The 13,172-nt window shown below is 41.3% G+C and overlaps 1 protein-coding gene across 1 annotated transcript in view; it reads right to left on the minus strand.

Moving 5' to 3' along the window:
- LOC147727408 (atrial natriuretic peptide receptor 2-like) overlaps positions 1-13,172 on the minus strand; it is a 592,594-nt gene that overhangs the window by 343,602 nt on the left and 235,820 nt on the right. The window contains exon 8 of the mRNA XM_086963625.1: positions 4,585-4,671. Coding sequence (XP_086819751.1) covers positions 4,585-4,671 — 87 coding nt within the window. The remainder of the gene's footprint in view (positions 1-4,584; positions 4,672-13,172) is intronic.

Genomic DNA, 13,172 nt, shown 5'->3' on the forward strand with positions numbered 1-13,172 from the left:
GATATGTCAGAAATACTGACGTATCTGTAACTCCTTGCAACATGATTCGTCATACATTAAATATGACACATCTGGAATGTCATAAGGAGTGCGCACAGAAAAGTGACGCATAACACCAGCAGTGTAATAAAATGTGCCTCGTTGCACTATATTTAAAAAGTGACGCATCTAGATAGATGCGTCACTTTTTAAATATTGCATAACAATGCGCATTTTTTTACACCGCTGGTGCGTCACAAAAATTGACGCACAGGAGGCGCAAAACTAGCAGCGCAAGGCCTTCATAAATATGGTCCTGGATTTTCCCCGTGCTTCGTTGGTGCGCGTACCATGCGCTTCCCCCGCGCAAAACGAAAAAAAAAAAAAAATGTAATGCCCTGCAGGACCCTATTTTAGCCCCTACATCAAACCTAGGGGGTCAGAGGGGGTCTACTCTTCCCCCTTATGGTCATTTGCCCCTTTTTTTTTCAAACCCCTTGTGTCTCGATTTTACCGAGACACAAGATGGCGGCCGCTCCAGACTGTTTAGAATGTTTACAGACACCCAAGAGCCAATCAGCTTCCTGCGCGCAAGTCGCGTGTCGCGCCTGGAGCGCACTCCGGTGCGCGCACCGGAGAGCGCATATAGATATATATATTTTTTTGAACCTAAATTACTCAAAATCCACTGGAGCACATATCTTGAGACATAGCAAAGGCACATCGGGCTACCAGTCCCTACAATTTTGCCAAGTTTGGTGGAAATCCATTCAGCCGTTCGGGCTAAAAGTGAAATCGACCGCCCTATGGAAATTAACATGGGGAAAACGCGTTTTGGGACCCCCCTTTTATCTCGGCCCCCGCTTGACGTATCCCCCCCAAACTTTTAAGGAAGGACCCGAGCTCGACGAGGCCATTTTCAGGAAATTTTCAGGCAGATTCGTCAACCGGTGCCAAAGTTATTCCAAATAGAATTTTGAGATTTAACATTGAAAAAAATCCTAACTATAACTACCTACTGGCGACCGCCAGTAGGTAATATATATATATATATATATATATATATATATATATATACTACTACCAGTAACCAGTAGGTTGTTATAGTTAGGACCAAGGTTTCCATAGGAAAAGCTTTTTTGTTTTGCCAATAACTGGTGCCACTTGACGAATCTTCACAAAATTTTCACAAAACTTCTCCTTTTTGGTTCAGCTACTATGTTGAAAGTTTCGGGTTGACCCATCTAGCGGGGGCTGAGAAAAAACGGGGTCCAAAAAACGCATTTTCCTCATGTTATGTGTATGAGAATTTTCATTTTGTTTACCACGACTACAGCCCGAACCGCTGAACGTACTTACACCAAATTTGGCAGAAAGCTAGATTTGGTGTAAATCCATTCAGTAGTTTCAGAGATATTTAAGTTTTAAAAATATGGATATCTGGGAAACTAACAGCCTACTGAAACCCCATTGAAATTTGAATGGCGGCAAACACTTTAACCAGGAAGTCGTAAACTTAGACATTTGGTCAAAATTTAGACCAAACGTCTAAGTTTACCTTTGTGAATCGGGCCCATAATCATTTAATATTTTTAAAATTATTTGGTTTAAACGTTTGTGTATGTAGCTTGTAAATTATATTAACACGTATAGGTATTCTGAAAATCAGAACTCTTAAATGTTTTTATTGTATTTTTTAAAACACTCCAACATCCTCTATTACTAGTTCACAGTAAGCAAAGCTAGAAACGTATTACCATTTTGATTATCACCTATGTGAAATAAAGCAATAATTTGTAATAAAGTATATATCTGTAAAGGAATTTGGTTAAAGTCAAAATTAATTATTTTGATGAGATCAAATCTATTTAGTTTTGGACAGCACCCTAAATCTAATTTGCAAATCATATATTTCTTAACAAACATTGGCTGTTTTTTCACACATTTAAATACCACTTTGCATATGAAAATGAACAATCTCATTGAAACCTTGCTAATTTTGTGAAAGTCAAATGGAACTGAATGGGTAACCATTGTGTACCGTGTTGTGAATAGCTTCTAGTTTTATAGCGTTAGCCTATTTCTAAGCATGTCCAATTTCAGGACGTGAGGGAAATGAGAAAATGGCCCATTATCGCATTTTGCATCACTCTGGGATTAAAACCCATTCCTTCGCGTTCTCATAGGTAACTCTTCCACTGTGCCACAATTTTTTTTGGGATGAAACATGCTAGACTTTGAAACATTGATGCAATGTGGTTTTGGCATTGTGAAAACCGTTTTATCAGGTCATGAATTTTAATGTATTACTGGAGACCATTACCTTCCATCTTCCCAGTCCAACTGCACACAATTAGATTCAAACACCTGGACCATAATACAAAAATATTCTAATTTTGTGTTTGTCTGCCAAGTTATAATGCGGGTTTTGAAAGATTTAAATGGACACTTCATGGTCCAATTTTCACTTCTGATTTTGATCATCATGACTTCATGACCCTTACTTCTCCTCATACCTTTTTAACATTACTGTCTAAGTAATGCATTATTTAAATGTAAATCAGTAACAAGGTAGAGTAATTGTTTATCAATAAACTAGAAATAGCCAACCTTTATTGTATGTCATTTGGTCACTGTTAACAGCTTACAAAATTAAAATCCATTTGATTTCTCATGTTTTTCTAGCAAAGGCTGTGTTTCCGTCAGGGATCAATAGAAGAACATGAACTGTATTAATACGATGCAAAATTCGCAGTGGAAGGGTGCTCTGTTGAAAATGCATGGGTTTCGGCTGACTTAGCCTATCCATTAAAAGAGTAATTGGACTGCCCAAATATCAATTGTCACACAGGCTTTGCATTGCATAAATTATTAAAGTGGACTTGTTTTTTACGCTATTTGAGGACTTTCAGTTCTAGGAAATGTATTCAAAGACCTTTCATGAAATTGAATGTCAACAACTTTTGTAATTGAATGGTAAAAAAAAATAAAGTGAAATCACATCCTAATAGAATTATTACAAAATACAACTTCTGAAATAGTGAGAAATGGTAGGAGGTAGGACATCAGGATCTTTTACACAGGATTGCACTGGGTCAGAAGGTAGGCCCTGGCACCACCATTTAAGTAGCCCTATTTGCGAATTAGACAGCTAAAAAAGTGCCTCAATTGGGGTAGTTTTGAACTTGTAAAGACACGCTGTATAAGTGTTTTGCATTGTATGGATTTGAACTTGCTGAAGGAAATGTGCCTCAAGGTGCCTGCCATGAGGAACAGAGATCAACAGGGGGCAGCATTGGTGCCCCCTAGGCCATCATCTGGAGGCCTTGCACCCATGGGAGACCTGCTGGGGGCCACCAAAGTCGACTTCCAACAGCCTTTCTGTTTTGGAAAGGCCGGTACAGAAAAGCTGTCAGAGTCGGGCATTGCAATCCCTCAGGCAGAAAGAGCCACCCTTGGGATTACAGGGGGCTTTCCGAGCCCGCAGGAAGCCATTTGGAAATCCACTTTGGATTAATTTCCGAACAACTCCATCCAAATGGGTCAGTCGAAAATAAATCCAAACTGCTGATTACGAACCCGTAGTAACGGCTCCGACCGAGGGTCTGAGCCGTTTCCTACGGCATCGTAATCAGCTGCGCTTAGTCCTAGGCACCACAGACATTTTGTGAATGATAAATGGCTAAAGAAATGGATAGAAACCATCATTATTTAAAGGAACCCACAGAATACACATGTAACGAAAACAAAAGGAAGAAAATATATTAAAAGAAAAAATACATCACAAAATATAACCATGGTTTGAAACCACAGCACCTGCACGCATCCCTTACCTTCCTTCTTTCATGTTTTCTATTTTACCTTGATCAAACAACATTGATCTTGCACCAGTGAAATAAAGAGTGCAATAAAGAGAGAAAAGGTCCAGCAAATATAAGAAGGAATGTGTGTCAATGCCCATGTGAGTTGAAGCATGAGATCATGGACCAGATCATGAAATATTTTTGACTCGCGCTCTGAAAGTAATGTTAGCTCTAAACTATTACTAATGTGTGACAACAACAATAAGGCTGTGTGGAATTTAGTTTTGCTTTGATTAGTTCTGTAATTTTTTGTGCTGCTGTCTTTGTATGCTGCATTATTTATACTTAATAGTAAGTGTTTTATTTTGCTGTACTTCAGTTTTATGCTGCATGCTCCTTTGAATGTTTTGCGGTGATCTGCCATGTTACGTTTTAGGTGTGGTGTTATGTTACTTTGTGTATGTTGCTGTTATGTTCATTTGTTTACTTGATATATGTCAACAAACACTGCTACAGTTCCTGCTAACAGCAGCAAGTACCTTGAAAGTTCTAGTGACAAGTAACCATTTACCACTGTCTAAGGCGGTAAAATAGCATTGCTCCAGGTTTTCAACCAGCCCTAAACTGTGTCTGATACCTGTGCTCACTTTATGTCCCACAGCCACATAAGTTATAACATGTACTGGAGTTTTAGCCTAGGCCTACTAGTAAAAGAATGCATCGACCCAATATTCACCTGCAACTCAAGGCTAAATGTGAAAGCAGATATTACGGTAATGATACATCAATCATCTTTATTTACCTTACTTGCTTTACTTCTTTTCGTATAGATTTGGAGAGAGTGAATGTTTTCTTCTTGATCTTCTTGATAGCTACAATTCGACCATCACTAGAACAACAACAAAAAAATATGTAAGCGAGACCTACCATTTTACTTATGCTGGACATTTCACGTACTGTCTGACATACTCCACGTTCTCACACTCAAGTAGCTATATTAGGGGAGAGGATGTGGCCTTCGGCTAGGGCAGTCAACCTTGAAGCTCGGGAACAGAGTTTGAATCTCCGCTGGGACGCTCAACAAACTTCCTGTGATTTTGGGCAAATCACTTAATCTCCCCCCACCTATCAAAAGAAATTAATGTGTCCATCTTTAACGTAACTGGTGCTCATGTAAAGTGCTCTGATACCTTTGGATCAAGTTTGCGCTATGTAAACCCCCTCCCCCCCCAAAAAAATATATATATATCATATTAGTTTCACAGCAATTCTTACAACCATCTAAGTAGGTGCCTAAAAGTGATATGTTCTGATATAAAATTGCCAGACCGGAGGTTTTCCTTACCATGACCTGAAATGGAGAAAGGTGTTAATATATGGTCATTTGAAAAGCAGCAGGGAAGGCCTTTCCTCAAATGTGTTGCCATAACTACGCTACAACTTCAGCGCGGCAGTGGTAATTCCTCTGGTAGAGAATCATCTTGTGGAATTTTACACTTATGGAATAAAATAGCTTTCCAGATGAGTATACCTTTTCAGCCTACTCTAAAAGTGGTCCAACATTTTTAAAAACATTATTATACCCTCTCACTTACTGACATTGTTTACATTAATTGCATTGAAACGTCACTAGCATACATTAAAGAAATGGTTGGTGACGTAGAGACATCTTTTTCTAGGCACTGAACATCTGAACTTAAATTTGATTGGACTCCATGTTCTACTAAAGGATTTCACAGGCTGCAGCAAAACGTGGTGAATACATTTTCTTTCCTTGAATCTTAAGCAGTTAATGAGAATTGTGTAGCCCTCCTGAGGGCAGTGATGTGCACAGCACCAAACACTGCACAAGAACCTTTTATAGTAGGAATGAAAGCAAAAGCACATAAGAGTTGCAATAAATGGGGGTGTCTTGTTGGCAGAGGTTTGCACCTTTGTCCACGTATGGACCCTTCGTCCTAGTCAGGGTAGGGGATACACTTCTAAAATAACCCCTGCTCACCCTCTTGGTAGCTTGGCACGAACAGACAGGTTTATCTCAGAGGCAGAGTGTAAAGCATTTGTGCATGCATACAGTAACACAGTGAAAACACTACAAATGGACACCACACCAGTTTTGAAAAATAATCAAACTTTATCTAATCCAACAAGACCAAAAACGTCAAAAATCCAACATACAATACTTTTACAAATTGTTACTTTGCAAAATAACCTTTAAATTGCAGGAAAACTGTGAAAAATACAGTTCCTCAGACTTGATAGCTCTGTCAGGGCCAGGGCTACCGCGATACTGAATACACCATAGTCTAACAATTCCAGCCAACCGCATCAATGCAGGTTAGCCAAAGCGTCGACAGACTCGGAGACAGTATCTTTTGTTGTTGCGTCTGACACTATGGTACAAGCCGGTCCGGGGTAACAGTTGCGGTTGCTATGTGAGATGGAAGCGTTGCAGCATGTGGTGTCCTCACAGCTCGGTGCAAGCAGCGGCTCGTTGACGGAGTCAGTGAGACCAAGGTTTGCATTGCAGGGTGAGACGGTGCTCAATGTGGTGCTGGCAAGTCACGATGCTGCAACGGAGCTGGTCGATGCTTGGGTCGGGCAGCGAACGGAGTTGTTGACATCAGTACACCATGTAGTGAAGCAGTGCAGAGTGCGATGCCCACAGGACGCAGTACAAGCAGTGGCTTGTTGACTGAGTCGGTGAGACCAGGGTTGCATTGTGAAACAAGGCGGTGCTCTCTACAATGCCTTCAGGACAAAGTTTCTGCAGCGGAGTCGGTGAGAGAATCGGTTATCCTTTTCATCTCCATGCAACTTAAACCCACGGTTCCAGAGACGGTGCCCAGAAGCTTGGTGAGGTCTTTGCTGTTCCTGAGACCTCGTAAACAGGCAGAAAGCTCCACTTCAAGAGCTTGGTGATATTTCTCAAGCAAAGGACTCAGCAAAGTCCTTCTCCTTTCCTTGGCAGAACCAGCCACCGCAGGCCAACCCCAGGCAGCACACAGCAAAGGGGCAGTATTCCTCCTCCAGTTTGTCCAACTCTTCTCCATGGCAAAGGTTCCTCTTGATTTCCAAGAAGTGCTCTAAAGTTCTGGGGTATGGAACCCAATATTTATACTACAAAATCCTTTGTCCTCTGGTGGCAGAGAAGCCCTGTGCTTGGTCAAAACCGGTTCTGTCCTCCATGGTACAGCTTCCTAACAGGAGGTGAAGACAGCATTGGGGAAGGCAGACCAGGCCCATTCAGGTGAAAGAAATCTCCTCCCCATATTCTAAATGCAACCCAGGTCTATTCAACCCAGCATTGACTCATCATGCTTACTGGAGCCACTGGTCCGCCCCAGCCCCAGCCCCAGCCCCTGACATCCAAAAGCCAGACACAAACCTAGCAGAGGCACACTGGATGACTAAGCAAGAAAATATCTATTTTCTAAAAGTGGCATCTTCAAACATGGAATGTAAAAATCACCCTCACTAAAAGATGTATTTAAACATTCTTAGTTCAAGCGTACTAAACTTTATTTTCCTACCTTGTTCCAAGGGGTAGTTATGTTTATAAGATGTTATAAACAAACTCCCCATTCTATCCTATGGGAACAGGTAGCCTGGCAATAGTGAAAAACGAAATTGGCAGTAATTCACTATCAGGATATGCCACACACACCAGGGCATGTCCTACTTTCACATACACTGCACCCTGCCCACAGAGGTACCTTGGGCCTACCTTAGTGGTGACTGCTATTTAAAAAAAGAGAAGGTTAGGGCCTGGCAAGTGGGTACACTTGCCAAGTTGACATGGCAGTACTAGACTGCACACCGGCTCTGCAATGGCAGGCCAGAGTTACATTTACAAGCTGCTCATGTAGGTGACACAATTAGTGCTGCAACCCACTAGCAACAATTGACTAACAGGCGCTGGGCACACAGTGCACTGTACTAGGGACTGACTAGTAAATAAAATCAGCCAATCATGGAAACACAAATCCATAACAGCAATCTACAAATGGAGCACTTGCACTTTGGCACTGAACAGCAGTGACAAATTGCCCAAAGCATGTAGACCAGCATAACGTAGTCCAACACACAACAAACACACAGGAGGCAAAGGCAAAAAATGGAGGGGAGACCCATGTCAATGGTGCTAGGTCTAACAAGAGTGAAGTAAGATGTTTTGAGTAATGAGAAGGGACAGGGTGGGTAAAGCTCAATGTGTTCAACAAAACACAGCATCACGTTTAGGTATACCTTATTTACAATATATACTTAATCACAATGTCCTGGTGGTAAGCAAGGTGGTGTTTGATTTGCACGCACAGTATTTCCAGGATGAGGTGGTAGGATTTGTGGTTGACATTAAATTAAATACGGGATTACATTTGATGAGGGAAGAGGTGGATGTCAGTTTGGTTGGGTACATTTCAAAAGAGTGGGGTCCGAAGTTTGAAAGAACCAAGCTTGGAGGAGGATATGGAAGTTTTAGCACAGCAAGGAGATCTAGATTATAAGTACGTTCCTGGGAATTCTGGGTGTGTGCTAGAGGCACAGCCTCTTTTGGGGCATTTCCAGTTTCTCAGAGTCAAGACCACTTGCATCAGTTACCTACTTGCTCATGTTTGTATCCTTCTAACCAGTCCCACAAGGTGTGTTTGCTTGCGAATTGTGGGAAAGTGTCATGTTGCAGGGATAACAAAGTAAGTTATGTTTAAAAGCATGTTTCTCAATGGACTTCAGGTATAGAACACAAGCAGTTCCACAATGGGTGATTGAACCCATTGGCATCAGCTTGTGGGCCTTTGATTACTTATTATTACTTCCTGAATTCATTAAGGGGACTTCAGGTCTCATGGTGATTAAAATCAGAATATCGTCAGCCAATTGTGTGTCACCCTTTTGCTGTTGCCTAGGTACTTCATATGGATTAGTAGTGAGATGTCTAAACCAATATCACTTCTGGGTGCATTTGATTTTCTTGAGTGAATTATCACATCTTGTGACTCAATGGTACTGGTAATGGCAAGCAATTCCACAATGGTTTGGTTGTTCTTCTAAGTGGGGATACTTTGTACAGACAAATTATCTTAAAGTATTTCCTGTACTGATCACACAGTGTCAAGTTGCTATTCAATTATGACATGAGTCTTTAGACCTTTCTAGCTCAGAAGAAGTACTATTTACCCAATAAAAGGCTATGTGTATCTTACATGTTAACATGTTAACAACCACTACCTATTTTAGCACCTCAAGGTACTCTACACTGGACTTCAATGATGTTATTAAAGATTCCCATCTCCTTCTTTTACATTTAAAGACCTAAATGAACCTTTCAGCAGGTATAATACCTTAATGTTTTGGACTTAAAAATAGTCACTAAAATGACATGGTATCGGACCACTATAATGTCATCACCACAGAGTTGTTTTCTAAATTCACGGAATGCACCTCCAGGTTTGCACTTGCTTACCATTCTGAAAATGGAATACACCCAGGAGATGTGGTCCTTCCTCTTACTTGACCATGACATGTGTAAGAAAATGATTCTTTTTGCAAGATCACGCCCCATTTTTTGGGACTGATGCTGCTGTGTTTTGACCATGTGCTTTGGGATTCTATTAACCAAACCAATGTGCATGTGTTCTGACCACTAAAACGTGTTGAAATCGACTATACTTCTAACTGGCATATTTAACTTATCCATAGTATATTGTACAAAGAGTACTTAGAGCCTGTAAGGTAAATGTAACCACTGGACTGTGGCACCCGTTTTGCACACACTACAGTGACTGTGAAAATTTGATTTCAGACCTACCGCTGTAGCCTGACTGTGTACTTTTAAAACTGCAAATTCGACCTGTCAAAATAAGCCCTTTTTACAGGCCTAATCTTGCTTTTAAATATTAGTAAGCCACCTCTAACTAAGACCTAATGCCCATAATGTCGGGTACATGGTATTTAAAAGTAGGAGATGCAACTATGTAGTGGTCAACATGTCCTAATGGTGACAAAGCCCTGAAAGCTACTTTCACTGTGGCAGGGTCAGCTGTTCCATAGGAAAGCATTGGGATATAATATTACATTTAATACTGTTATCTCCACCAATGAACCAGGCATATTTTTAATTTTTGGACAATTTAAATGTTTATTACAATCTCAATCCACTTTACTAGTAAAGTTGGATTTACAATACATTTTTGAGAAATGTACCTTGTTCCTGCCTAAAGCCTCTACTAGAAGTAAATTTGCATGAGCTTCCTGTTGTAACCCAAAACTTAAATAGACCACTTAATCAGGTGTGAACTTGCTCCCAAAGCTAATACAAAGTAGTTAGGTTAGGGAAAGTAGGGTTACCCCTGGGAACGTGTTTCCTATTCTTTACGAAGGGGCCAGGAGTAAACCGCCTCCACAAGCTAGTACCAGGCATAAAAGTGGTACCCATGGACACCTTACTCATAGCACTACTGGACCTGTGGAAAACAGAAGAAAGACTGCACATTCTGTGAGACCTGTGAGGAGATCTGAGAGGCTGGACCTGCTGTCACTTGTGATCGCAACAAAGAAGGTGATTCCAAAGGTCAATTGACAGACCTCATCTTAGGATACAGGGACACAATTAGCTACAAGAAGCCTCTTTTTCCTGAAGAGCCCAGCTGAGCAGGTTCATCTGGACCTGCCCTGGTGCCGGCTGGTGTCTTCTGCTGGGATGAGTCTTGACTTCCAAGTGCTGTTCCTGAGGTCGTGGGAACCTTAGCTGTGTCAAAGTGTACTTCAACTAGCATCCCCAAAAACATAGGGCTTTACATTTTTTTGACTTCAAAGTCCTTCAGCTGACTAGGTCAAACTAGTTAAGCTACTCCGGCAAATGTGCGTTGCACTAAGCAAAAGATTTAGGATTTTTGTCTTCCATTTCTGAAACTAAGTCAGAAGGTAAAACCTCTGTCTGAAATGAATCTGGTTTGTATATCTGAACCGAAGACTTGGAAAGCAGTGAAAGGATCTAGAAAGGGCACTTACCCCAGGACCAACATTTATTATGCAGTAATTCTTATCAGGAAAACAGAGGATTTCAAACCTTGCTAAGAATCATAGAAAACCTTACCCTTGAGAAAGCCCTAGACTTGCATGCCACCCAAAAGGTAAAAAACGTGTTGCCTACATCGAGATCAATTATATATAAATCTTTTAACTCTGTGGCAAGATATATTACAATTATGTAATGAATACAACTACAGAAGGCATCTCTAAGGCACCGTATCATAGAGAATAAATATGTTCTTTCTTATGAACAATACACAAACCGAAGACTTTTCTTTGAGCCTTACTTTATGTATAGGATTGCTGTTACTATTTTGCGTGGCTCTAATTTGTGTTGCCCACAACGTATCCAATAGGTCTATACCTAATGTGGGATAAACATATACTCATCTTTGCAAAGAATAACTTCTATATTCAACTTGCATATGAACGGATGTACAGCTGATGAAGCATAGGATGGAGAAGCAACCTACAACTGCTCAGCTTGCTGTCCCCCTCCTTATTACACTGGTCCAAAACACCCATTTTATACCTATCGGTATGTGCCATGTAATATCTAACAGTATGCTCTTTCGCTGTCTGCATCTTTTAACAGTAGGATGGGTAGACACCAGATAAGGCTTGTGATAGCTAGCCATCATCTAGCCAGGATGGGACATAGTTTTTGTTCATACAAACCTATCCATTATGTTCAGTTGTTTGCTTGTTTATCTGCTCTGTTTACTGACCTAACATGGTAGTGTTAAACAATGGACTCAATGAGTAAGTGCCTTCTGTGAATACCAAAATGGTAGTAAGTTTAAGATTTTGTCTAAAGTTAGTTCTGTGAATCGGGCCCAATGTTAGGAATAACGGTTGGAGAGTGCTCTACATGTTGTGTGAGTCATTCTTCTTGGTTGTCCTGTTTAACCTGTACATAATAAAGAAAAACTTACCCGCATATAAACAATTTCTTTTTAGTTAGCAATGACTTGAACCTAGTAGTGGGGGGAATTTCATTTGTGCTGGAGTTGTTGGAGTCATTTCTGTAATTTTATGGCAAGACCAGAGGCTTCTATTATTCTTTTCCTTTACTTAGCTTTATTACACAGCAGCCAAGATAAGTGAAATACTACAGTTCCCAGGGGCCCAAGCAACAGGCTGGCCAATGGGAACGGAGAAAAAATGGCATAACTGACCAATGATAGCCAAGTATAGTAATAAAGGTCACCACTGACTGCTCAGCTTCCTCTTTTCTTGCTGCTCGCAGTCAGATAAGTGCCTTTATCTTTATGCTCGATTTTTGCTGCATTTGCATATTGTTTATGTGCTTTATTTCGCTATCTGTTTACATTGTTCAAAGTTTATTGTGCCTTTTTGCTGCCCCACACCTCCGGCGCTCCTTTCTCTCGGCTTTCTGCCCGCTTCAGGCGCTCGGCGCCACTCGTATTCTACCGGCCCCCCCTCCCGGTTCATATTCTAGAGGTTTCTGCCTCCTGTGCGTGTCGCGCGCGTTCTCCACTCAACTTTCTGGGCACTTCCCAAGCTGTGCCTTCGGGACGACTGGCCATTCCCCCTACCATTCTCCATTAGCCCTCACCTGCCTCCTTCCTCAATTCAAGCCTTATTGCAATGGAAAGCTCTCCAGAGCCTATGCAACATAAGGAAGAAGGCGAAGCCTTCAGGAAAGACCACAATAAATTCATCAATAATTCTGTTGAGACTGCAGTTGAAGTCTCTATGAGGAGAATGTCTAAATCCATGGAAAATACGATGATAAACCTTGTGTCCAAGGCTCTGGCCCAATCTGCTGGGGAAAGCAGAAAAAGAAAGGTGGCCTCTTCTGCTTCTCGTGCTTCAAAAACTGTGTCTGGATTGACTAGTGAGGTTTCCTCGCACTTGATTGAGGACAGAGCTCCTCCCAGGCCTCCTTCTATGGAGGGGTTTGTTGGCACCGAGGGCAAGCGCAAACAAAAAGCTAAGCACGCAGAGTCCCCAAAGCAGAAGCTGGTAATTTCCACCATCTTGGACACTGATGATGATGATGATATTCCTGACACAGATGATTTATTTGATGTTTTTGATTACCCTGACCCCCCTCCCCCCTCTAAAAAAGCAAAAATTGATTCCTTTTCTTTTGAGCCTGTTTTTGATGCTGAAGGACTTCCAATGTTTGACCCTTCATCCATTCGTCTTCCAAATTCTACCGAATGGCTTCCCGCTTCCCATGTGGGGAATACATCGCTACCAGGTTCCGCCTTCCCCTAGAATCCACAGTTAGGTCCCATCTGAAATCTGAATGTCCTAAACCTTCTGTTCCTGACAAAATTACCCTTGTTCCTGCGATAGACCAGCCGCTGCTTGCTTTCTTTTCAAAAT

The sequence above is a fragment of the Lissotriton vulgaris genome, chromosome 3_1 (assembly GCF_964263255.1).
Source record: "Lissotriton vulgaris chromosome 3_1, aLisVul1.2, whole genome shotgun sequence".
NCBI classification, from domain to species: Eukaryota; Metazoa; Chordata; class Amphibia; order Caudata; family Salamandridae; genus Lissotriton; species Lissotriton vulgaris.